A 26,033-nucleotide genomic window follows, 5' to 3' on the forward strand; every position below is an offset into this window, starting at 1 on the left:
TCCTTTACATACATCACAAACAACAGAGATCCCAGTACAGCTCCCTGTGAAACACCACTAATCACAGTCCACTGGTTAGAACAAGTCCCATCAACCACTGCCCTCTGTCTTCTATGGGCAAGCAAGTTCTGAATCCAAATGGCCAAATCCCCATCAATCCCATGGCTCTGAATCTTGTGGATGAGCCTCCCATGAGGGAACTTGTCAAATATCCTACTTATCTCTCCAAAAAACTAACAGATTTCTCAGACACTATTTCCCATGCGTAAAGCTGTGCTGACTACCCCTAATTATTCACTGTCTGTGCAAATGCTGATAGAAGCTATCCCTCAGAATCCCTTCCAGTAATTTACCCACCACTGATGCCAGGATCACAGGCTCGTATTTCTCTGGCTTGGCTTTGCTGCCCTTTTTAATGATTTTTTAAAATGAATTTCCAAATCTATATGGAAAGTATTATTTGGTTAAGTTTATTTAATTAATGTTTTTGAACCCAGTAGATTTGTCCACTATCTGCTCCAGTGTTGAGATGGTCAATCACTTTACTTTTCAACCAAGGAACTATGTATTACCTTTATGATAAATACACAAAACGCTGGAGGAACTCAGCAAGTCAGGCAGCATCTCCAAATGGCAATAAATAGTTGGCATTTTGGGTTGAGAATTTTTATCAGGACTGGAAAAGAAGGAGGCAGAAGCCAGGTTGAGAAGGTGGGGGGAGGGGAAGTAGGAAAAGCTGGAATGTAAAACCAGCTGAGGGGGAAGGTCAGTGGGTGGGGGAAAGGGGGATGAAGTAGGAAGCTGGGAGGGGGTAAGTGGAAGAGGTAAATGGCTGAAGGATGAGGTCATCATAAAGATGTTCATCTAGCATATTAAAAATGTGTAATTAATCTTATACGTTTTCTCTTTAGGTGGGGTGACGCTTGGGATTAATGCAAAAGGTGAACGCTTAAAGCACTGGTTTGACTGTTTGAAGAGCAAGGACAAGAAAATTGAGCGCTGGCACACTCTGACCAATGAACTCCCAGGGTCTATTCTCAGTGACTGATGCCAGGCGTCCATTGCTAATCTTGCTCTGCAGCTTGGCACAAGACGAGGAAGGTTATATCTGAGAGTAACTGCCACAGAAAGGTTGGGCCTTTTGCACTTTTCTTTTCAGAAATAAGTCTCTCCAGGCCTCTTCACGGATACCTAACTTTGCCTGGTAATCTTGTGGCTTACATATTGGCTTATGTACATGCATTTGTGTATCTGAGCACTTGGGATAAATTTCAGAGGAGTCCCTTTGGATGACTTTTTATAATTGGTTTAGCACCAGGAATTACCTGCTTTTGATGACTGATACCTTTCGCAACCCAGGCCGAGCAAATTATTTACTGTTTTTGAAGTGTTTAAATTTTACTAGGACAAAGGAAAAATATCTAGAGTACGTAAATATAGCTTTGCTCTCTGCTGCAGAAAGATGAGCCAGTTCTAGAAGAAGTTGCACAAAGAAATGGATCCTGTCTTAAATCTTGTCATATTTTGGAGTAGTGTAGTACTTTTGATACAGTATTGAAGAACGATGGCCACAGCGGTGGCCAGTTTTCCTTAAGTCACGATTAATGTAGCGAAAGCAAACATAGCTTGTCAATATTCAGATAAAATAATTCACGAGTATAAAGTAAAGCTTTGAGATATCACGCACTAAATAAATAGAACATGCTCCACATGTTAATTATGTTCTTTTCATCACTAGAATAGGAAAGGAATGGTGTAAAACTCTTCTGCATTGGAGGCTTGGGTTTAAATAGAGAACAGGTGTTGAATAATTCATCTTGGTCCTAATGAACCATTTCACTATTATTAGGTCACCTCAATAAATCTTGCATCCAGTAGAAATCTATAAAACAAGACAGCTCTCAATTAAATGTGTTGTACTGCAAATCCTGTATTAGATGTGAGGTGAAAAATGTTAGAAAATAGTTAACCATCTGAAAAATAATCGAGTTCATATTTGTAGGATCCAGTGGGACTAATAACTATTGCCTTTGAAAAATCACCACAGACTTGATAGGAAAATAATCTTCTAAGATGTTTCTTTGATTACTGATGTGTGCTGTTCCCAACCAGAAGCACATCCTCTACATCCAGCACAGAGCAGAGAATATCTCGAGCAGTGTAATTTAACCAATCTTTGTGGATTTTTATTAAAAATCTGCATAGTGCCCATGCGATATTGCTAAATAATTCTGGCAGTACCTAATTTGCATAGAGGCCACATGAAAAAGCAAAATGACCATAGTATCCCAAAAGCCACCTCAATCTCACAAACACTAACAGCTCAAAAAAAATGTACCCTAAATATAAAAATAACATACATAAAGTGCTTCTCACATCCTCAGGCCCTCTGCAAGCTGCAGCAAACAGCTTGCCTTTGAATAGCAACCACATTTGCTATGAAGATGTGAAGTTTATTTTGAAATTGAACCCTGGGCACCTCCAAAAATCTTTTTGACTTTCGATACTTCTGCTACTTTGACCCTTCTTCTTAGTCTGGTTTCCAAACCGAAGTTGATTTCTCCCAAAAATAACACTGACATTTTAACTGAGAAAATGAAAGTCCTACCAGAGACTCCATCCCAACTTTGTAGGAAGCAGTAAATCTAGCACCAGGCGCATCACTTCGATATGTGAACCGACATGTTTTATAATATTACTTACCGTAATTCCAAACATCTAACATTCGTAAGTTGGTTGTTCCAGTTACCCTGTCCCTCGCAATACTGCACCCTTAGTAGCAAGTGCCAAGTTCAATGAACTGCTGTGTTCTGAATTAATCATTTGAAATAGCTTTCCATTTTAATAGTTTCAGAACACCTATATATGAAATGAAACACATATAACTAAAACTCATGTCCAATTACACATAAGCATGAGCCTATCAGGCATTAATGCATATTTGTCAGGTTTCTCTTGTATTTTAATTTCCGATAAATGCACATTGAAACTCCTACTTCAAAAGAAAATTGTGTGAATGCTCAAATAACCAGCATGTTACTGCTTTGGATGCAGCCTCTAATTGTAGGTCCTGCATATAATGACTTTTAATGTTGGGGCAGGCCAGATTACTGGTCCTTTAAAAGATCCACCCTCTAGCAACTGACATTTCCGCCTGAGGGAGACCCTGTGGAACAGTTCAGTTTTCCCCTTGAGCTGCTTCCCCGCAAGTTTCAAGCAGTTCTAGAAATGGAAGGAAAATTTTGGGCAGTTTTGGTGATTGAGTGGATAAGCTGCGGTGTCAAATGTGCACCTGAATGACATGGATGCAATCCATGTAGGATCCATGTGACTAAGAAGCCAGTGCAGAACAGTTTGGCCCACTGAATAAACACTTGCAACAAAGGGCTGAAATTTATCTCATCCAGTGGCTTCGTGGAGTAGCACACAGTATCACAGTCCGTGCACTGACGTCATGAATCAGCATCTTCACAACAGCAGCCTTCAACCTTCAGTTTCTTATCCATTTATTTAGGGAGATCTGGAAATTGTTAATCTTTTGTCCCTAAAACTTCAGAAAATACTTTGTGAGGAATTGCCTTTTGAGGCTGACTAAAGGCATTCAGCTACCAGTCGCCTTAATTTGACCTCATTTCATTACCTTTTCTCTCTAACCACTAGAACAGGGGTCCCCAACCTGGGGTCTATGGACCCCTTGCTTCATGGTATTGGTCCATGGCATTTTTTTAAAATAAGGGTTGGGAGCCCCTGCACTAGAAGCTCCCTGTACCCATGATTTTGTCCCTGATGCAATATTTAATTAATTCAAGCTAGTGCAGCCAAAAAAAAAAATTATCTGTGTTTTTATTAACTGTTGCTTCGGAAAATCCACCTGGATAAGAGCAGGCCGATAAATAACATACATACATTCCAATAACATGCCTTTAGGATGGTTTGTAGCATGACAATGAACGAGTTTCAAATGCTATTACTTCTATCAATTTCCTTTTAAGAACTGCAGATACCAAAAACATTTTAGCTTGAGGATGAAGTGCTGCATTAAAGTTGACAGTAATTCACGGTATCAACCAATTGATGGTGTACAGTATATCTGTGTCTCCCTAAAATAAAATACATTAATTTTACTGAGTTTTTTTTGGCTCCCAGTTCTCTTGTGATGGTAATTAAATGGGAGATTGGAAAAATTTCCCGCATCTTTGCTGTTTGAATGAAAAAGACACAAGTTATTGATCAGGAAGATATGTGATCATGTGCATTGACATTAATTTAAGGAGATTTCTGTTACTTCATTGTATTATGTAACATTAATAGCTGTTGCAATCTTTGTAATTTGGAATGTATGGCTATTTAATTAAAGTGCTATGGTACATACTGCTCAGTATTTGAAGCTGACTAAATGTGTACAAGGTAAAACATTAAAGAATGCGAAATGTCCAAGGAGTGGGGGTATCTCATTTAGAAATCATGTCACAAAAACTTAAGTGTCAATAAATATATTTAAATATTTGGACTTTTTTTAAAACTATCTACTTAATAAAAAAAACGTTGAATGTGCGGAACTCAGTTTGAAAATGAATTCTTGTACGCTTTATATGAATCTGAATTTTGTATGGATTTTAATTAATGTGCATGGAGCTTATTTGGCTGCTACTACTGTATTGACTTGCAAAGCAACAAGCAACAAACATTCCAGTTTGAAACTATATTGTGGGTTATTAAGGCCAACGACATGTTTTGAGTATTGCTAGCAAGATTATACTCTGCATGAAGTGTTAACTTCCTTATGCCTTTAAAATATTTGGTGGTTAATCATCTATTTTCTGTAAACGAGCCTTGCACTACAGGTTACAGTTATTAATAAACTCTATTGTTTTGCATGTTTGATAACCATCCAGCCTTCCCTAAAGGGGAAGAGATATATGTTATGCCAAAGGTTCCTTTTAATGCTGTTTACTTTCTGTGACACACAATTCCTGAACTGTCCTCAATATAACACTGCAATTTAACCTTGTATGGAACAAATGACCATGTGAATCAACAACAATAAATCATCTCATCAGATAATGCATGATATTTTTATAACACTATTTCCCAATATTGAGATAATTTACCCTGTCTAACTAATACAAAATAACTACTAAACTTTTACCTTGTTATTGATTATGACTGACTAGGATGATAAGATAAACAGTATTTTGAGATAATTGCACTTTATTTTCTCATGTTGCATGCATAAATCCTGGAAGAATATGGTCCACAGTGTAAAGTTCAGCTGGTACCTTTATAAAAACTTATCTCATTTGCACTACATATCCAGGGCTAATATTAAATGAATGTGTATTTCCAAGATAGTTTGATAGAAACTTTTCATCGCAGAACACAACAAAAAGACCAAAGAGTACAACAAAAGGCTTTAATCTTCTTTCAATTAAGTTTAGTTTCTTTTTGCTGTAAATAGCAACAGAATGTTTTTCAGGTCAGTGAAGTTTTATTGGTTTTGGAATCTGAAGGTGTTATCAGTGTCAGAGCTGTGACTGAGATTCAAAGAGGGGACAATGAGGATTCAGGCTAACATGTTCTCTCTAAGAAGAACTCCTAGATCTATCTGGATGTTGAGGGGTTATAAAGTAGGATTAAGCAGAAAGTTGAAGCTCATGTAAAGACAGAAAGCACTACACTACTCTAGACAAAATTGCATGGATGAAAATTAGAAAAGAAATTAAGAAAGCAAAAGGGATCTAAAACAGAGCAAGTATTGGTCTAAAATAGAGGACAACTCCAGCTTTGAAAATATGCAAACAGTAAGGAAAACAAACTGGAGGTAGGGCATATTGGAGTGCATGGAGGTGCAAGATGTAGGCAATTCTCATTGCATATGCCATCAGAAACGAGTGCTCAGTGTGGTATAGTTTATAGGGGAAAGGTGAAACATTGACCATTATAAACAGACATTAGAAGTACGGGGTTTAAACATAGATGAACCATCATCCCAGACGAAACATAGTTCAGGTTGTTAAAGGCAGTAAATAGAAGATCCAGCTATTATTTTTCAGACCTTTCTAGCTGCATTTGTGATGCTGGAGGTCCAAAAGATAACTGAAGGGAGTATCGTTGTTGAAAAAGATCGAAGGATGTATGCTGTGTAATTTGAGGCCAATCAGATGAATGTTGATAATGGTTAAACCATTCAATTGTGTAACCCATCGGTTAAGGTGGCACATATTAATCATGGGCAGCCGGTGTAGATTCGTTAATGGAAGGAGTAACTGGCCAATGCCTGAACTTCTGAAAGAAGGAACAAATGGAGAAAAAGAACCTGATAGGTTCCAGGTAGAGTTCGGAAAAGTTATTGAAGGTTGCCTTTGGGGAAATAGATCAGACAAATAACCCAAGGGATCCAGTGAAAAAACTGGAATGGTCTATCCACAGTTAGTGCTGCAGTGGCAGGAAGTAATGTGTTTGCAGTAAAGTGCTCAGTACTAGGTTCCTTGATTCTCATGGTGTATATATTAATGATACAGTTTTAAATGTATGAAACTTAAATTTGTAGTTGATTACAAAAATAGCTGTATAGTTAGTAGGAAAATTGAAGAAGTAAAATAATAATTAGATCTGATGGGCAAAGAAGTGGCAAATAGCACTAGATTTGGAGAAATATAACGGAGTAGATTTGGATTCTGAAAGCAAGGCGAGAGAATACCAGATATATTGTAGGACAACAATAAGTGTTGAGCCAGGACCTTGTAGTGCAGGTTCATGACTCTCTGAAGTAGCAGGGCAGATGGTTAAAAAGGCACAATCAATACTTTGTATGCTTGGCTGAAATAAGGGCAGGGAAGTCACGCTGGGACTATTAGTTAGACCATGGCTAGAATAGTGTGCATCCTTCTGGTCATCAGAGCACTGCAAGGTGCAGAGGGGATTTACTAAACTCGAAAAATTGTAACTTTGAGAGGAGAATACCCAGCCGAGGGTTGTTCTTGAAGTGAAGAATACTTGAAAGAAATTTATTTGCACAGTATAAAATTATGAGAAGCTGAGATAAGAGAGCTAATCCTCTTTAAATTGAGGTCAGATGGAAAGCATAGATTTAAAATAGATGGATTAGAGGAGATTAAGGGAAATGAATGAAACACCTGGACTGAGCCTTGTGTCTGGTCAGCCATTCAATAATGGCTAATCTGTTTGCACACCCTCATTTCCTGACTGCCATCCTGTCAAATAAATTCCAGCGCCAGTTGCAATTTAAATCTCAATCTGAGCAGAGAAGCGAGGTGAACCCAGATCGTGAGGGTCATATGCCCTTTGTGCAATATAATTCAATAATGCCATATGGGTTAATTTCTAACTTAATGGATGGTGAGCAGACATTCACATGCTCTGTGAAGTTGTAACAGTGAAAATTGTATCTATACAATGTTAAGACTGTAGATAAACAAGGTTCAGACAAGTTTCTGGATTAAGGCAGTTAATTTAATCTTAATCCCTGGAAATTGTTGGAATGGTGGGGGGAAACTCAAAATACTAATTGAAGTGAGCTAAATTCTCGAAAGAACTTCAGGAGTATGAGCAGCCGTCTTTAGTCTGCGTTCCACTTTCCTGCACTGACAGCACATCTATTGATTCCTTTAATATCTAAATATCTATTCATCTCTGGCCTCTAGCTCGTGTTGCTTGGCTTGAAGCTAGATGCTTTGTTTTCCTCAGTCTGCACTCCTACCTGGGACCAGTAGACTGGATGTTTATGCTGGGAGGGTATCCTGGGGCACTAATTATAAATAGAAATGGTAGGTCACTCGTTTAGATTGGCAGGCTGCCCAGAAAGTGTTTGCCTGCATCTGGAAGGATGTGGGATGCGCAGAGGAAGGGTAAGAGCCAGAGTGGAGGAGGGCCATGCATTCAATTGCAAGTAACAGTGAGATTTGTGCCAGATGACATGGAAGTGGTGATGGGAGCACGTTCACTCGACGACAAGTAAACAAATCAATCTTATTGTGTGTCTCGTTGTACTGGCAGCCAGAATAGTTAGCCATGGGAATACGTTTGGAATATATGTATCACAATGTGACCCTCAAGCAGTCATCTGCGGAGAGAGATTGGAATTTATGTGGGATACAGTACATGTGTTATTTTTAGTTGGCTCCTGATGTGTGCCAGTGGTGAGAGTTTATCTGTACCTCTTGAGTTTCCTATTTTCTCCTCCTTGCCTCTCTCAGGAATTAACAGTTCAGAAAGAAATTTCATAAGGTTGCAATGGATGAAGGACAGAAATAACTGTCTTTGTCCACCTATGTCTTCATATGCCCTTTTGCAAATCTTACCAATTCTTTGCTTTCTGCAACTTTCTTACTGATCTAAAAAAATTACATCAAACCTTTTGACTAAAGGATTACACACAAACTTTAGGCCTAACAAAATTATCTTCAGATCTAGTTTGCCTCGATTAAGATCACCTGACTAGAAACTGCATCACAATATACCAAAACATATGCACAAAAGGTGGCCCTGTGTTCCATACATGGTAAAATCTCTGACAAGAAATTGATCAGTAGATGGAAAATGGTTAATTTATCTAATTTTTCTGTTTTGCTCTTTCTAGTGTACCATGTTACAATGTGTAATGCACGTAGATTAATGTTGTGATTCACTTTTGCATTGGCTGTTTGATACTACACACCTTTTATCACAATAAGGAGAATGCCGCAGAAAATTTGAAAGCATTTTTTCTTGCTTCTCACAATCACTTTTGTATCTCAGCCTACCTATAAAAAATTTAAACTGTGATATTTGAATGAATTATTGTCTTGTGCTTTTTCCTTGTGGTTTTGGTGTTATTTATGACAATGAAAGTATAATGTAATCAATTGGCACCAAGTGAAATACTCACTTCATAGCAGAATTGGCTTTGTATGTGGAAGAAATACTTTAAGTGCTGGGGACTGTGGCCATTTTCTTTTTCATTCATTTTAAACTTTGCTAGGATTTCAAAAGAATGATATATTTTAGCATGTAATCTATTTAATTTTATTTACTGGTCTTCCTTGTGTGAATATTTTCTCAATTAAATACAAAAAAGAAACTAAATATTCATGTTAATTTGTGACTCATTTCATGGTCATATATATGCATTATAGAACTTTACCAATTGTCTTTCTACCATTCAGTGAGTAGGAAAATACTTCATCTGCTTTACTTTGTTGGAATTGATATGGATATTAGAAAGTTAGTTTGTTATGCCTTACAAGGAAGCAAACATAAGATTATTTTAAAATAATTTTTCAAGGTATTCTAAATGCAGTTTAGTGAGATAATCGTCAACATTTTGAATTCTCTCATGTTGATTCCATTTAATTCCCAATGGCAAGTACTTCTATGAAGTTGATATAAATATGTTCCAAATTGTTGGCTCCATGTTACTTTCACCAGGTTTTAGATGTCAGATAATGGGAAACTGAATATTTTAAGAGTCAGAAGAGTTTGCCAGATGGAAATGATCTCTGAAGTTCTTGACATATTTCCATCATTAAAGTATCTTTATTCAGCTTCATTCACCACTTAAATATGGTGTGGGATTTTATTCCCCATTACGTAGAATAGTGTGGAGAGTACAGTGACTTATATAAAGTTAAATAGAGTTACCTGATGTTCAAATATGTGATTGGTACAAAATCACCTTGTGTCTGTAAACCAGGGATACTACTTTGGCCTTTTGAGAGATGCTGTTGCTGCTGTTCAAATAGATCATTTGGAGTCAAAAAGAGTAGTTGAAGTGGAGAGTTTATAACTTCAGAATCTTTAGATACCAAAAGAAAACGTTATGGATGCAGGTAAAAATGGGAGTGCCTTTCCAACAGGTATGCAACAGTAATGGACACAAGGGACAAACAAATATCATGCATGCACTTGAAATAAGTAGAATACTTGAAATAGGAAGTAACTGATTTGCATAATAACACTGTGAGTAGTTTTGCATCCCATGTCTAAGGAGGGATATCCAGGCATTCCCCCAAGAGGACCACAACCTTGTCATAAGATTTGGAGGCTTGCGTGCCTCAACGACCTGGAGAGCTATATTAGTTGGAGTTGGGTCTTTGGCTCTTGGTAGGGTCACCTATGCCAAACAGATCAAAGGATAGAGGCCAGACTAAGAGTAGTCCACCGGTCCTCCAGGTTTGGGGGTTCAGCTCAGAGCTAACAACCCTGACTGGTCAAAAAAAAACTAAATTGTTACAGAAACAGCAATGACGAATCCTTAAGGGACCTTTATTGCTGCCCTAAATGACAAGAAGTAAGTGACGTCCTGGCATTGGAGGGTCCAGACAATGATCCAGGAATGAATGGGTTAACATGAGGAGTGCTTGATGACTCTGGGCCTGTACTCACTAGAGTTTAGAAAAGGGAGGAATGGTGGGAGGGCAGGAAATTTCATCTAAAACTACCAGATATTTAAACATTTGGTCAGATCGGACATGGAGAGCATGATTCTCATTGTGTGAGAGTCTATGACCAAAGGGAACAACCTCACACAGAAGAGCATTTCTTTGGAACAGAGATGAGGAATTTCTTTAGCCAGAGGCCGGTGAATCTGTGGAAATCATTGCCGCAGACTGTTCTGGAGGCAGAGTCATTGGGTATATTTAAAGTGGAGGTTGACAGGTTAGTAAAGGTGTCAAAGGTTATGAGAATGGGGTGAAGAGGAATATTAAATCAGCCATGATCAAATGGCAAAGCAGACTTGATGGGCTGAATGGCCTTTAATTCTGCTCTTGTATCTTATGGTTGTATAGTGCATTCATGCATAATGTAGGAAAGGAGAAAAAGAGTGAGAAGATGTTAAATACACAACTTTGAATATATTCCACACTTCATGAAAATTATATGTGGAAGACATAACTTAATACCAAGTTCCACTTTCAAATCTGATTAGATTTGCAAAGAAAATTAGCATGGCTTCATGAGTGCCTTCTTGTGAGACAATCTCATTTAAAAACAGAATTATTGCTCAAACTGTGCCAAACTGCACCTACAAAAAGCAGTTGATATTTACCAAGCAACAGAAGCCAACAGAGCATTTGGGAGTAGAGCAGATGTCACTTCATAAAATGGAAGGAGTAAACAGATTAAGCTGGTCAGTAATAGATGGTGAGGTGCAATATTATGAGGAAAAAGTATTTGAAAGAATAAATCACAAAGTGCATACACTCAATTCCAATTTTAATAGGCATACCTGTACACCTTGTTAATGCGAATATCCAATCAGCCAATCATGCGGCAGCAACTCAATGCATAAAAGAATGCAGGTGTGGTTAAAGGTTTAGTTGTTCAGACCAAATGTCAGAATGGGGAACAAATGTGATTGAAGTGACTTAACCATGTTGGTGCCAGATCGGGTGGCTTGAGTATCCCCAAGTCTGCAGATCTCCTGGGATTTTCATGCACATCGGTCTCTAAAGTTTGCATAGGAGGGTAGAAAAACATCTACTGAGTGTCAGTTCTGAGAGTGAAAATGCCTTGTTAATGAGAGGTGTCAGAGGAGAGTGACCAGACTGGTACAAGCTGCAGGAAGGCAACAGTAACTCAAGTAACCATCCATTACAACAGTGGTGTGCAGAAGAGCATCTCCGAATGCACAACATGTTGAACCTCGAAGTGGTTGGGCTACAGCAGCAGAAGACCACGAACGTACATTCAATGGCCACTTTATTAGGTACAGGTGATAGTAATAAAGTGGCCAATGAGTGTACATGCAGAACAGATTAATTTTACTTATAATATGTAAAACAAACCTATTAGAGAAATAATATGATAATGGTAGGGTTGATGTTGAATAGTGGATGTGATTTAGGAAAAGAGTGCTGAATAGCAAGATGGCTTCCAGAGGAACAATAAATTGTTCTTTTTAAGTTCACGAGTTCTATGTCACGTCCAAGGACAACGCACAGACAGTTCAGTTGAGACGCAGGTCAAGAGCAAAAGGCATCTGCATATTCTTCTTCGCTGTTGTATCCAAATACCTGCTACCTTGCAGGAACATCTGAGCTGGATTTAGCCTTCTGCTTGGACTCGCAGAATGGAGCTGTCACGCCACTTGCCAGCACAAACTTGGTCAGTTGCAGAGGGCTGGCTGTGCTGAGTCCTTAACCTGCTGGCCAACTGGGGATCCAATATCAAATGTCCCATCCCAGAATTCTCTGGCATCCTTTGACAAGAAGCAAGGTTAGGATTGATGCTTGCCTCCTGTCAAAAGTGAATATGATTTTAATTAGTTGTTTCATAAATATTTTTAAATGATGTAAAACTTAAACAAGTAACTAATATGTAAAAACTTTAAAAATAGTAATGGGTGTTAGTTTATTATTGTCATATGTACAGAGAAAATCTTTGACACGCATGTAAATAATGCCATACATAAGTACCTTGAGGAAATGAAATGCAGTGTTGCAGGTACAGAGAAACTATAATGCAGGTAAGGAAAATTAAGAGCAAAGGCCATGGCAATGTAGACTGGGAGATCAAGGGTTCATCTTTAGCGTATGAGAAGTCGGATCATGAGCCCGATAACATCAGGATAGAAACTATCCTTGAGTGTGGTGGACTGTACTCTTGTGCTTTTATATCTCTTGTTGGACAGAAAATGGAAGAAAGAATGGGAGGGGCCCTTGACTGTAGGCTGTTTTTTTTTCCTGAGGCAAATGTGTTAAAACACTAAGAACTATGAATTTAAAATTACATTAAAATGATTGGAAATAATTAAAGTGATAAAATAATATTCTTGCTTTTTAAAAATTATATTTTTTCATCTCTGTTCCAACCAGCATATTCTACATGCAGTAACTGTTTCTAATCAAAAAAAATCTTTACATTTCGCACATCATTGTTTTATGCCAATCTTAAATATTTGTATTGTTTGATTATATCTTTGCAAAGCATTAAGTTGTTTTTTCAGTCTATCATTCTTCCTGAATTTCTAAGGTTATAAAATGTTGACAAATACACGTCATAAAATATTATCAAGAATCCAATGGTAATTGATTAACTGTGTAAGTAAACCTATTAAAATGTTTGGAGTTCCCTACAGATACTGTAACTTCTGCAAGTATTTAATGGTTCTTTAAACATTTTAGGATTACAATTGCTTGAGATCAAAAAGAAAACAGGAAAATATGATCACATAGGACTTATCTGATACTTACTTGGAGACATGCATTTTGCCTTACTAAAACTATATATCCGAATTGGTTAAAACTTCATTTTGAGTTCATATGCAGGATCATCTAAATTCTGATTGGCTGCTAGCAATTTTCCATTTCAAAACTCTGAACTGCTTATAGCTTATAAAAGTAATTGCAACTCACTGTGCCTGTGTGCACCCCTTGGTAAATACTTCATTCTGATTAACTTGGAATGGCACCTTAACAACTAAAATTCAGAGAAGGCTAATATGCTGGAGATGAGAGATAATAAAGTGATGATTAATAATTAAACATGAGTTTGTTCAATTGCTTAAGACCAAGATTTCAATGCTTAACTTGCTTCTGTTATCAGGTGAGTGACACATGAGATAATGATTGATGGAAATTGATTTAGAAGTACACTCAAAAGCTTCATCAACACTGCTTTAAAGTTATTTTAAAGTGAGCCGAAAATGGAAGACTCCAGCCACATAAAGAAGGCAAATAATGGGCATGATGCTCCTGCACTGAGTGATGAGAAAGACAAAAAAAAAGTAAAGGTCCAGACTAGGGAGACTTGGTCTCGAAAGATTGAGTTCCTGTTGGCAGGAATTGGTTATTCCGTGGGATTGGGCAATGTCTGGAGATTTCCTTTCCTGTGCTATAGAAGTGGAGGAGGTAATTTTATTTTTAATACTGATTGATGAAATGCCTAATTCTGAAAGCCTTGGATGATTGGGTTTGCAAGTTGAGCATTTACTTCTAAAAATGTCTTTGAAAGCTGTTGCTTAACCAAGAGGAATTTTTTCTTGATCCCTGATGACTGATTAATGGTTCTGTTTCATTAATTCACTTATTACAGTGTAGATTTGTATTCTTACATTCATTCAGAATAGTTTCCTAGCAATCTATTGCTGAACCCAAATTATAACAAGTCAATAATGAAGGAAAATGGTCCCTTGACCTACATTTAAAAATAACCATGATCAATATTGTGTATTTACATTGTGTATTTTGCCAAGCATTCACCTTAATGGATTAGCTCCAGGTTTGTGAGGCACAAATTTGTTTTGTGCACCTTTAGCACAGCTTAAGGAATAGCATGTTTGTTTTTTCCTCATGATCTAGTGATACCAAATTAAAATGGGTAAATTGGTAAACCAGTGCCAAGGAGTACAGGGATCTCAATAGACAATTAACCCACAACCAGAACTGCTGAGCCTACGTTCCTGCTCACTTTAGTTATTTCAGAACACTACCAATCTAGTCATGTTGTTCACTGGCTGTGTGCCTCATGAAACATTCCAATGTTGTGAGTACCTGATTTCATTCAGCCTGCAGAACTCAAAAGGAGATATGTTGTTGTGGAGCATATTGTACTGCAGTGCTCCAAAGTAAATATGGCCTAGGAAACACTTTTTTTAAAAATACAGAACTGGCTAAGAAACTGTCTGGGGAAAGCAAGTGGTAGATCCTATCAGAAGTGTTTCGAAGCAAATTGCCGAGATCATTCGGCGGAATGCCTCATCAGTTAAACATTAAAGCAAGCACTAAGACCTGGCTTGTCTGACACTGAGAAGGGCTTTCCCTTTATATCTCTCATGTACTGAATTCTCATTACATCCTTTTCCAAGAGTTTATCTCTTCATGGTGCTTGAGGTGTTGTTAACGTGGTGATTATGGTATTCCCAATGTGCCATAGTTAGCAGTGACTGGTTGATGTGATCTGGTGGTTATTTAACAATTGTTGTGCAATGTCGTAAGGACAAAGGCAGAAAATCGTCCTTCCTGCCGTTGAGGGCACCTTCAAAAGGCAGTGTCTGAAGAAGGCAGCTTCCATCGTTAAAGATCCTCACTCTTTGGGTCATGCCCTCTTCTCATTACCACCATAATTAACAATTCAGAAACGGCTCCTTCCCCTCCTTCGACAGGTTTCGGAACAGTTGGAACAGTTTCAGAATATGACCTTGTTATTCCTCTTTTACACTATTTAATTGTTGTAATTTATGGAAATTTCTATGTCTGCTGCTGCAAAACAACATGTTTAGCATCATACATCAGGTGATAATAAACCTGGTTCTCATTCTGATAAGATCACATCACATGATGGGAGTGGCTTCAAAGAAGTTTTCTTGTTGCTAAAGTATGGGAGAAGGAGGAAGAATGCAAAGTTAAAGGCACCAGGTCCAGTGAAAACTTCACCTGTGGAATGTACATTGGAATCTTCTATTAACTATTGTTAATAGACTATTAACTGTTCTTAATATTAACTATTCTTCACCTGACCATCCTATGCTGTCACTGCACTTTCTATATATGATCTTAATGCAAAGCTTAATCGAAAGGAAATTTCATAAGCTTAAACTACTGTTGGAGGAGAGCGGAGAGTAAACAGCCTTATCTGCAGGAAGTAATTCCAGGTAGTTTAAAGGGCAAAAAAAACTCACTGTGAAAAGCTGATCCCAAATACAGAACAAAATCTCTCTATCTCCTCCCTTCAAACTGTTTCAGCTGTTAGTGCTCAAACCTCAGCTTTAGCAGAGAGCTGCCAAGTAATTATACCTCCATTTGACGCTTATCACTGTGATGTTGGGCACTAGCAGGCACATTTGTGGGATTGTCCTTAAAGGAGAAGGGAAATTAGGATCATTTTAACAGTTGAAATTGGATAAACAGAGTCTTCTGTCCTATTAGCATTTAAATATATCCCACAGCTCAGAATTGGCCTATGTTCCATCAATCTAAAAGTACTTTAAATGTAATAGCCAACAATCTCAGAACATACCCAAGTGAGCAAAATACAACCAAAGATCCTAATTTGCTAGCATTAACGGTTAAGTATGACAACAATTTTGGTAATGTATTTCCAATTTAACAGAGGTGTAATTGAAATATTCACCTGTAATATATACCGATGTTCAGAGAAAAAAGACTGTCAGTACGAAGTGAGTTTTTTTTAATTGTAGGCCACTATACATTTAAAGAATGAATGAAATCATTTATCTTTTGACTATACCATCGAATAGTACAACACAGGAGAAGGACTTTCAGTTCATTATTCCCAGCTAGGTCAATTGGCTCTTTGAAAGAGGTATCAAATTTCTTCCAATTCCTCTTCTTTCCTCACTTCCTTTTATATTGACTTTAATTCCAATTCCATTTTAAACCATTAATGAATGATCACACTGCAGTACACTCCACTCACACCTGACTGCATGGCCAAACTCCCGAGTACTCACATTGTCAAGTTCGCCGATGACACGACAGTGCTGGGGCTTATCACCAACCGCAATGTGACGGCCTACAGGGAGGAGGTGGAAGAGCTCGAGGTCTGGTGCCAGGCAAAAAACCTCTTCTTTAATGTCAGCAAGAAAAAGAGATGACTTCTGACTTTTGTAGAGCTCACACCAATCACACGACCCTCCTCCGCCGTACGCTGATGGCATAGCAGTGGAAACTGCGAGCAGTTTCAAACTCCTGGGAGTGCACATCTCACACAACTGCTCATGGTCGCAAAACACATCCTACACAGTCAGGAAAGCTCACCAACGCCTCTACTTTCTGAGGAGGCTGGACTATGCAGATCCACAAGTCGTTCTACAAGTCGAGAGGAGGAGAACATGGTGGCACGATGCAGCACGCGCAGCCTCTCCGGTGATGAATATCTGTAATCTGTCAAGTAGGAGGCCATGCACAATTCTGATTTGATGGAGGCAGACGTGAGAGCACAGAGGAACATCTGATGAAACTTCTGAAATGCTTGTTTTGCTGCCGCCGCTACTGTGTGATCCGAAATCTCCAGAGGGGAAGGCCCCGAATCCTCGGCTTTGCCTGTTGCTTGGCGGCCGAGGCCGGGATCAAAGCGCTCGGCAGAGATGGTGCTCGGTGTCAGAGGACTGGTCGGAGGCTCGACGTTTTCTGCCGGACTCAAAGTCGGACTGTGGTCGGGTGCTTCCAGGATGCTGCATCGGCAAGTTTGTGGCGCCGGAAGCTCATGGCAGGGAGAGTTTCTTCCTTCTACTGTCTGCGTTAGATGATGGGCTACCAGGACTTTGAGACTTTTTTTTACCGTGCCCATGGTCTGTTCTTATCAAATTATGGTATTGCTTTGCACTGTTGTAACTATCTGTTATAATTATGTGGTTTTTGTCAGTTTTAGTCTTGGTCTGCCTTGTGTTTCTGTGATATCATACCGGAGGAACATTGTATCATTTTTTAATGCATGCATTTCTAAATGACAATAAACGAGGACTGAGTGTCCTCATAATCTAATCTAATCTAAATGCACAGTACAGAGCATCCTAGCAAGCTGCATCTCTGCATGGTATAGTAACTGCACTGCAGTGGACAGGAAAGCTCCACAATGGGTAGTCAAAACTGCCCAACACATCACTGGCACCAGCATACCCACCATCAAGGACATATATACAGACAGATGCTGGAAAAGGGCCAGTAGCATCATAAAGGATCCCACCCACCCTGCTCATGGACTGTTTGTCCCACTCCCATCGGGGAGGAGGCTACATAGCATCCACACCAAGATCTCCAGAAAACCAGTTACCCAGTCACATTACCCAGGCAGTAAGGCTGATCAACACTTCCACCCACTTACTCACCCCTCCACACTTCCAACAACCACTACTTTATTGTTTCCTGTCAGTCACCTTATGAACAGACGCTCTTGGGCCTAGCATGATTTTATGGACCAAAAAAAAATCTATGTACATAAGCTATCTTAGGTATTTTTATTTATTGTATTTTTTAAATAATTATTGTGTTCCTTATCTTTTGTGCTGTATTGGTCAGGAGTAACAATTATTTCATTCTTTTGTGTACAGGAAATTACATTAAACAATCTTAAATACACTCAGTGGCCAGTTTATTAGGTACCTCCTGTACCTGATAAAGTGGTGACTGAATGTATGTTTGTGGTCTTCTGCTGCTATAGCCCATCCACTTCATGCTTGGGCGCGTTGTGCATTCAGAGATGCCCTTCTGCACACCACTGTTGTAAGGTGCGGCTATTTCAGTTACTATCACCTCCTGTCAGTTTGAATCAGTCTGGCCGTTCTCCTCTGACCTCTCTCATTTATGAGGTGCTTTTGCCCACAGCGCTGCCACTCACTGGATTTTTTTTTTTGCTTTTCGCACAACTCTCTGCAAACTCTAGTTATGTGTGAAAATCCTGGGAGATCAGCAGTTTCTGAGATACTCGAGCCACCTCGTGTGGCACCAACAATCATTTCATTGTCAAAGTCACTTAAGTAACATCTCTTCCCCAATCTGATGTTTGTTCTGAGCAACAACTAAACCTGCTGACCATGTCTGCATGCTTTTATGCATTGAGTTGCTGTCACACAATGGGTTGATAAGATATTTGCATTACAAACAGGTGTAGAGGTGTATCTAAAGAAGTCACACAATGTGTGACTTATAGTTTATAATTTTTACTATTTCCTGTTGGATTTTTATACACTATATGCAGAGGAGATTTCACGGCGTGAGCCCCCAAAGAACGAGTCTCAGTTTACTTCATATCTGATCAATTCCTGATTGAGACCAGCATTCGGTTATCTTTTGATGTGTATTTAATATTCCAGTTACTTTTGAGTAATCTTGTGTGTATGGGTGCATGTGTAGATAGAGAGAGGGGGGGGGAGGGGGGGGGGGAGAGGGGGGAGAGGGGGAGAGGGGGGGGAGGGGGGGAGGGGGGGAGGGAGGGGGGGGAGGGAGAGAGGGGGGGGAGAGAGAGGGGGGGGGAGAGAGAGAGGGGGGAGAGAGAGAGGGGGGGAGAGAGAGAGAGGGGGGGAGAGAGAGAGGGGGGGAGAGAGAGAGGGGGGGAGAGAGAGAGGGGGGGAGAGAGAGAGGGGGGGAGAGAGAGAGGGGGGGAGAGAGAGAGGGGGGAGAGAGAGAGGGGGGAGAGGGAGAGGGGGGAGAGGGAGAGAGGGGGGAGAGGGAGAGAGGGGGGAGAGGGAGAGAGGGGGGAGAGGGAGAGAGGGGGAGAGGGAGAGAGGGGAGGGAAAGGGAGAGGGGGGGAGAGGGAGAGAGGGGGGGAGAGGGAGAGAGGGGGAGAGGGAGAGAGGGGAGGGAAAGGGAGAGGGGGTGGAGAGGGAGAGGGGGGGAGGAGGGGGAGAGAGGTGTGTGTGTATATATATATATATATATATATATATATATATATATATATATAAAAATAAAATCGGTTGATTTCGAGCATTCTTGTTCATTTAAATTATTCATTGTGGGTTATATGTATAAATGAGAAAATTACACTAACACATAATACGCTTGAAGTAAATACAAAGTTTGAACTGCATTCCCGGAATCTTGTGTCTTCCTTTGAATTGGTTTAATATTTTGAAGTTACAAACATAACATTGATGACGAACCCAAGACCATTGCCAACCTGTATTGAGCACAGTGAGACATTCAAACTATAAAAAAAACAGCAAGAGCTAGTCAAGTTACAAAAACCAGGACAGCGAGAGTTCTTCAGAAGGGAAGACACGATTGAGCTTTTATTTAAAAGAAAGGCAGAAAAACAATATGGTTTACACCAGAATTGAAGGGCAAATTTATTAAAATGGAACTAGATACTGGTTCAACTGTTTCAGTCATTCCACGAGATGAGTTTGAATGACATTTCAAAGATACTAAACTGAAGGCTGCAGATGTCCAACTAAGAACTTATACTGGAGAAAAGATAATTTCTGTGGAAATGACATTTGCAACAGTGAAATACAGAAACCTTCAAGCCAAATTGAACTTGTATGTAGTACAAACAGGGGACCAGCATTGTGGGGGTGTGATTGGCTGAGACAACTATAAATTGATTGGTGATCCATTCACCATTTGCATGCCACATCCTCTACAATAAAGTCAATAAGTTAAGATACCACAGCAGTATTCAAGATGGTGTTGGGAAACTCAAACATATCAAGGGTGAAATAGCGTTAAATGAAAATGTCGCACCCAAGTTTTACAAAGCTTGTGCAGTTCCTTATACCATCCATGACATAGTAGCCATAAGCTAGATTGTATAAAGGCCAAAGGAAAAATTTCCAAGGTTGTGAGGAGCCCATGGGCAATGTGAGTGGTCCCAGTAGCCAAAAAGAATGGGTCTATCAGGATCTGTGGTGATTTTAAGGTCACCATCAACCCAGGACTGAAGGTAGATCAATACCCTCGGCCCAGAGCAAAGAATATTTTTGCAAACCTTTCTGGAGGAAAATACGCCAACAAAGTGGACTTAGCTGAAACCTACTTTCAGATGGAGATGGAAGAAGAGTTCAAAGTGTGTCTCAGCATAACCACTCACAAAGGGCTCTATCGCTGTTATAGGGTTATTTTTAGCTTAGTATCATCTTCTGAACCTGGATGACATCATTGTTACCTGTAAGGATGACAAGGAACATCTCCAAAACCTCAAGGCAATGTTAAAAAGATTAGAAGATTAGGCGCACAGAGAACAATGCGAATTCTTTAAACCGATCATCACTTATTGTGGTCACACTATTGATACACAAGGATTACACATGTGTGCTGAGAAAATTCAAACAGAGGTGTGGTGATATCACATGTCATGTGACAGAGTTCGGAGCATGCACAAAACCGACAGAATGATCAAGAAGCTTGCATGTTAGACGTGGTTGCTGTTAAATAAAAGTTCCAGATATGTTCTTCCAGAATATGTGCCTTTATGAGTAACCTACAGTACATATAAAGAACACAACATGCTGTCAGAAGTCAGTCTGGAAGAATAATTCAGTTCACTAACATGGGAGAAGCGAAGATAATAAGGAAAAAAAAAGCGCAAACTTTTTTGTTGTTTGCTGACAGCTGTAAGAATGGAAGTTTTGCAACCCCCATCTATGCTTCAGCTGACTGGAAACATAGCTGAAAATGGAAAAGATTTAAACAGCGTTTTGAAATTTATTTATCAGTGATCAGAGCAGATAATAAAACGGAGAAAATAAAAGCTGTAATTCTACTCCACGTGATTGGGGATGACGCAATTGAGGTATATAACCATTTCACCTTTGAAGATGATAATTTGCATCTAAGAGCGATAATCGACAATTTTGAATCATTTTGCATACCGAAGCGCAATGTGACATATGAACGGTATAAATTCTTTACATGCAAGCAGAAAGCTGGTCAAACTACTGATGAATTTGTTACGGAATTGAGAAACCACAGTAAAACATGCGAGTTTGCAGAACTGACGGACTCCCTCGTTAAAAACAGAATTGTTTGCGGCATTCTGGATAATGCTCTGAGAGAAAGACTCTTAAGAGAACCAGATGTAAATTTGGAAAAAGCTTTGATTCTCTGCAAAGCTTCAGAAACCGTAAAGTCGCAGGCTAAAGAGCTTTTTTATTGAGAACTGCAGTGTACACATTGTGAATAGCCATGAACATGTTAGAAAAAATAATGAAGCAACTACGAAACTGACAGAGAGCAAGACGTCGTTTGAAAGAAAAAAACTTTGTGATCGCTGTGGGCAGCAGCACCGACCTAAAATGTGTCCAGCGTATCAGAAATTGTGCAACAACTGTGGTAAGATTATTCATTTTTCACGCTGTTGCAGAAGTAGAAAGGAAATAAAACACGTTTTATACAGATGTGCTTTGTGAAAATAAACAAAGTAAGAATGACTGGACTATTCTATGCAAGTGAATCAAAACAATATTCTGTTTAAACTGGATACTGGAGCACAAGTAAATATTCTTGCAGAATCTGAGTTTAACGCATTAAAGCCAAGACCAAAGTTACATCAGACAAATATAAAATTGACTAGGTATTCAGGTGCAGACATTCCAGTTAAAGGAACATGTGTGGCAAGAGTATCACACAAAAATATGGTGCACACGCTTTCATTTGTGGTGGTGCCAAAAAATGTACAGTCAATACTTGGTTTATCTGCCTGTGAGAGACTGAATTTGGTGAAAAGGGTCTTTGTCCTGGACAGTGATATAGAGTCAGAATACAGTGGGACAGAGGTCAAACTTGCCGGTACAGTACAATATGGATCTGAAGCCAAAGAGTGACAGGAATCATAATCCAATTGAAAGGCCAAAGAATATGTCGCAGTTGTGGTCCTTTTTAGGATTTGTCAACTACTATAACAGGTACCTACCAAACTTGGCTACTGTGTTCCATCCCTTGAATTCATTACTGCATATCAGGAAGAAATGGCAATGGACAAAGCAGTGTGAGGTGACTTTCCAAAAGGTAAAATAAATGGTGACACCAGACAATGTACTGACACATTATGATTCACATCATCCAGTGAAGCTTGCCTGTGATACCTCACCTTATGGTATAGGTGCAGACATGTTACACGTTATGAGTGATGGAAGTGAATACCCCATAGACATGGTGTCACATTTTCTGACTGCTGCAGAGAAAAATTACACACAGAGTGACAGAGGGGCCTTGAGTTTGGTTAGCGGTGTAGAGTGTTTCAACCAGTACTTGTACGGGAGAGGGTTTACTCTCATTACTGACCACCAACCGCTGGTGTCCATTTTCAATCCACAGAAGGATATTCCACTAACAGCAGCAGCACAAATGCAGAGATGGGCTCTGTTTCTTGGAGGCCACAATTAAAAGATCAAATTCAAAAGGATGACTAATCATGGAAATGCTGATGGATTGCCCTGTTTCCCTTAGAAAAGGAATTACAGGAAAAATTTACAAAAAAGACACTCTTCTTTACCTATCCTCCCTAATGCAAATTGGAAAGTCTCCCTATTATGGCAGAGATGATCCAAAGGGAAACTAAAAAAGACCCCTCCCTCTCTCAGGTCTACATGGCCACCCAAAATGGCTGGAATGTGCTGCAGAAACTCCAGTTCCCCCCATTTTTACCAGTGCTGAGATATACTTGCCCTTTACGGAGGTTGCCTTATGTGGAGATTGAGGGTTGTTGTACCATCCAAGCTGAGAGCTAAAGTTTTTAAGGAGTTATATGCCAGTTATCAAGGCATGGTCAAAATCAAAGCGTTGGCTCAAAGCTTTCTTCTGGTGGCCTGGGATAGATCAACAGCTTGTACGGGATGCCAACTTGTCCAAAGTTTAAAAACATTTATTATCAAAGAATGTATATATTATACAACCATGACATTCGTCTCCTTACAGGCAGCCACAAAACAAAGAAACCAAATAGAGAATATTGAAGCAAAAGAAGGCCGTCGAACACTCAAGGTGCAAAGACAAAAAAACAAACCGTGCAAACAATAAGAGTGAGCAACTAGCATTCAGAACTGAAGTTCACGAAAGTGAGTCCACAGCCAGGCAAATTCATTTGCAGGCTGCGGCTGCAGTGAATGCAGAGATGAGTAAACCATGATTGCATCCAGCCCCAACTCTCAGACATTATCATTCTTGCCCAGAGCTTAAATCATCCAAGCATCAAGTCGTTCCTTGTTTGCAGACCACTTCACTTCACTCTCGGGCCTGACATCCACTGCCTTGATTCAGCCCAAACCTAACATTTCCAAATCGGCTCAGCACTGAAATTGATCAAAACTTGGGTCTTTCCTCACTCTCGGGCCCAGGCTCTGCCCTAACTCTGCCTCGCCTCCGCTCTCCTCACCCTGGTTCAGCCGCATCAACTTGTCTCCAAGTCCACTCCAGCAACAGTGATAGATCAGCTCATTCCCCGCTCTCCAGTCCAGGGCCCACCGCAGTGACTTCCTGTACATGCCACACCACAACCTTCCTGCACCTTCAAGTCTTCAGTTCACACCATAAAAATGTCAGATCATACCGCAGTTCAAAAGCTCAAATCCCACGGGGAAATTACAGGCTATTGATTACAGTGATCATTTACCAGAAAAAATATAATTAATAAAGTATTTAGTTGTTTTCTTTGTTTTATTTACAAGTAGCAGCTGAGGTTCACCAGCTCTGTCTTAAATCAGAAGATGCCAAGAGCAGCACTCCTCCATCTCTGGGAAAGGCCTGCACTGCCCTAGCAGAGGATTAGTGTAGATGTTGCCGGACACAACTTTGACACTAAGTTGTGGATACAACTTTCTTGGTAGTAGTGGATGCAGCTACAAAATGGCCAGAAGTGTGCCCAATATCCTCCACTACAACCTTGCAAACTGTTGAATTGAGAAGCCTCTTTGGAAGGACTGGTATTCCAGGACACTTGGTCAGTGACAATGGACCACAGCTTGTTGCAGAACAGTTTCAGTCATTCCTAAAAATGAACAGAATAAGACATATTACATCTGCACCATAACCACCCAGCTGCCACTGGCTTGGGGAAAGGTTTGTTCAGAGACTAAAAAACACGCTGCAAGCAATGTCAGCACAGCATTCTCCACCACACCAAACCAGAAGCTCGCCAATTTCCTCCTTGCATATCACAATGCAGCATACTCCACAACCAGCAACTCACCAGCTTTGCTGTTCCTGGGTCATTCCTTCTGCTTATGCTTGGACCTCCCCAAACCCAATCTCAGAAGGAGTTTGCAGGACAAGGAGCTGAGACAAATTGAGGACTCCTCAAACAAGGAGGTTCAATGTTTCACTCCTGGACAAACAGTCCTGTCGAGGGACTACAGAGGTAATCAAAAGTGAGTACTCAGAAAGATTAAGGTCAGGACTGGATCACTCTCCTACACAGTGGAGGCTGCATCTCATATCATCTGGAGACAACACATCGATCAGTTGAGGAGGGCAGAGTCAATTGTTAGAGAAGAAAGTTGGCAACCACAATCAGAACCTCTTCCTGAAGCCTCGGACTCAACTCTTACAACCACCACGGAGGCAGCCCCCAGAAGCTGAGACTGTTTTCACAATTACAAGTTACACATGCCAAGCAGAGTGACTACCCTTGTGAGGAAAGACGTTATCCCACAAGAGTAAGAAATCCTCAACAATGATTAAATCTTCAGGCTTGAATGGGAGCATTTAAAATTTAATATGCTGTGGATGTCTGCATGTTAGTTGTATTATATAGTATACTGTGTACATAGCTGAGATACCTTCTATATCGAAATGGAGTTCAGAGCTAACTAGGGAGGACTGTTATAGATTTAATATTCCAGTTATACTTAAGTAATCATGGATATATATACGGGTTGATTAAGCATTCTTGTCTATTTAAATAATTCATTATGGTTTATATGTATAAATATGAGAATTGTTAAGTCTGCCTTTGAATTAGTTTAATGTTTTGAAACATATCAATTTTCACTGAGATTTGTGGCGAGGTGTCGATTTCTCTGCAGAGATGCATGAATGGATCTTCTTGAAGCAACAAACCGTTTTGATGTGGTGGAGCGCCTTGCTCGTCAAAGAATACTGAATCCATACCAAGTGAGGTTGCTCACTGGGAATCTTTGTGGTTTTTCAGACAGCGAGCCAGAATGGTTCAGTGCTTTTCTTGACAGAAAACAGAACCCCCCCCCCAGAAAGCAGTCACCCTGTGGTTGGCTGAGCTGGAAAGATGTGTTGAGGAATTCAATTATATGGCACTGTTTTTCTTTAGCATTATGCAACTGAAAAACATTTTTTGTCTGAAGAGAAATAAGGTGAGTGAGTGGGGCTACTCACTGGGCTGCTGCTTCATACTTTCAGCATCTTAGTTTCACTATTGATCTGCAATACAGTCTGCGTGGAATCTGTACATTTGCCACGTGCTTTGGGTATTTTCTGCTCCGATTTCAGATTCATATTCAGATTCATTAATCACATGTATCAAAGCACAGAATGAAATTCATCGCTGGCATCAACAACCAATGGATGGGCTGGGCAGCCGGCACTTTCCATTGCTAACGCAGTATGCGCACCATACTCGGCAGAACAACACAGAATTAGATTAGATTATGAGGACACGCAGTC

General features: G+C 39.8%; 3 protein-coding genes across 9 annotated transcripts in view; 2 read left to right on the top strand and 1 right to left on the bottom strand.

Moving 5' to 3' along the window:
• The window catches only part of LOC134336815 (double C2-like domain-containing protein beta), a 300,546-nt gene extending 291,526 nt beyond the window's left edge, over positions 1 to 9,020 (top strand). The window contains exon 9 of the mRNA XM_063031310.1: positions 912 to 9,020. Within this exon, the coding sequence (XP_062887380.1) occupies positions 912 to 1,048 (137 nt within the window). The 3' untranslated portion in view covers positions 1,049 to 9,020. The remainder of the gene's footprint in view (positions 1 to 911) is intronic.
• Positions 1 to 26,033, bottom strand: part of LOC134336819 (uncharacterized) — a 61,631-nt gene that overhangs the window by 25,237 nt on the left and 10,361 nt on the right. Inside the window, exons 1-2 of one of the 6 annotated variants that reach the window (XR_010015893.1) lie at positions 13,356 to 13,418; positions 11,062 to 12,237 (exon numbers count right to left, since the gene is read on the bottom strand). The exons of 2 other annotated variants lie outside the window; for them this stretch is intronic. Coding sequence is in view for 2 of the 4 variants with exons in the window: in XM_063031320.1 (XP_062887390.1) it covers positions 24,338 to 24,384 (47 nt within the window). In the remaining 2 variants the exon portion in view is untranslated. Of the gene's footprint in view, positions 1 to 11,061; positions 12,238 to 13,193; positions 13,419 to 19,465; positions 24,385 to 26,033 lie in introns of those variants that run through there. 3 more of the 6 variants (XR_010015892.1, XM_063031321.1, XM_063031320.1) reach the window with 3 other exon arrangements.
• si:ch211-283g2.1 (sodium- and chloride-dependent GABA transporter ine) overlaps positions 13,597 to 26,033 on the top strand; it is a 131,676-nt gene continuing 119,239 nt past the window's right edge. Inside the window, exon 1 of one of the 2 annotated variants that reach the window (XM_063031308.1) lies at positions 13,597 to 13,850. In XM_063031308.1, coding sequence (XP_062887378.1) covers positions 13,646 to 13,850 — 205 coding nt within the window. In that variant the 5' untranslated portion in view covers positions 13,597 to 13,645. The remainder of the gene's footprint in view (positions 13,851 to 26,033) is intronic. The other variant, XM_063031307.1, reaches the window with a different exon arrangement.

Source organism: Mobula hypostoma, chromosome 23, assembly GCF_963921235.1.
Source record: "Mobula hypostoma chromosome 23, sMobHyp1.1, whole genome shotgun sequence".
Lineage (NCBI taxonomy): Eukaryota > Metazoa > Chordata > Chondrichthyes > Myliobatiformes > Myliobatidae > Mobula > Mobula hypostoma.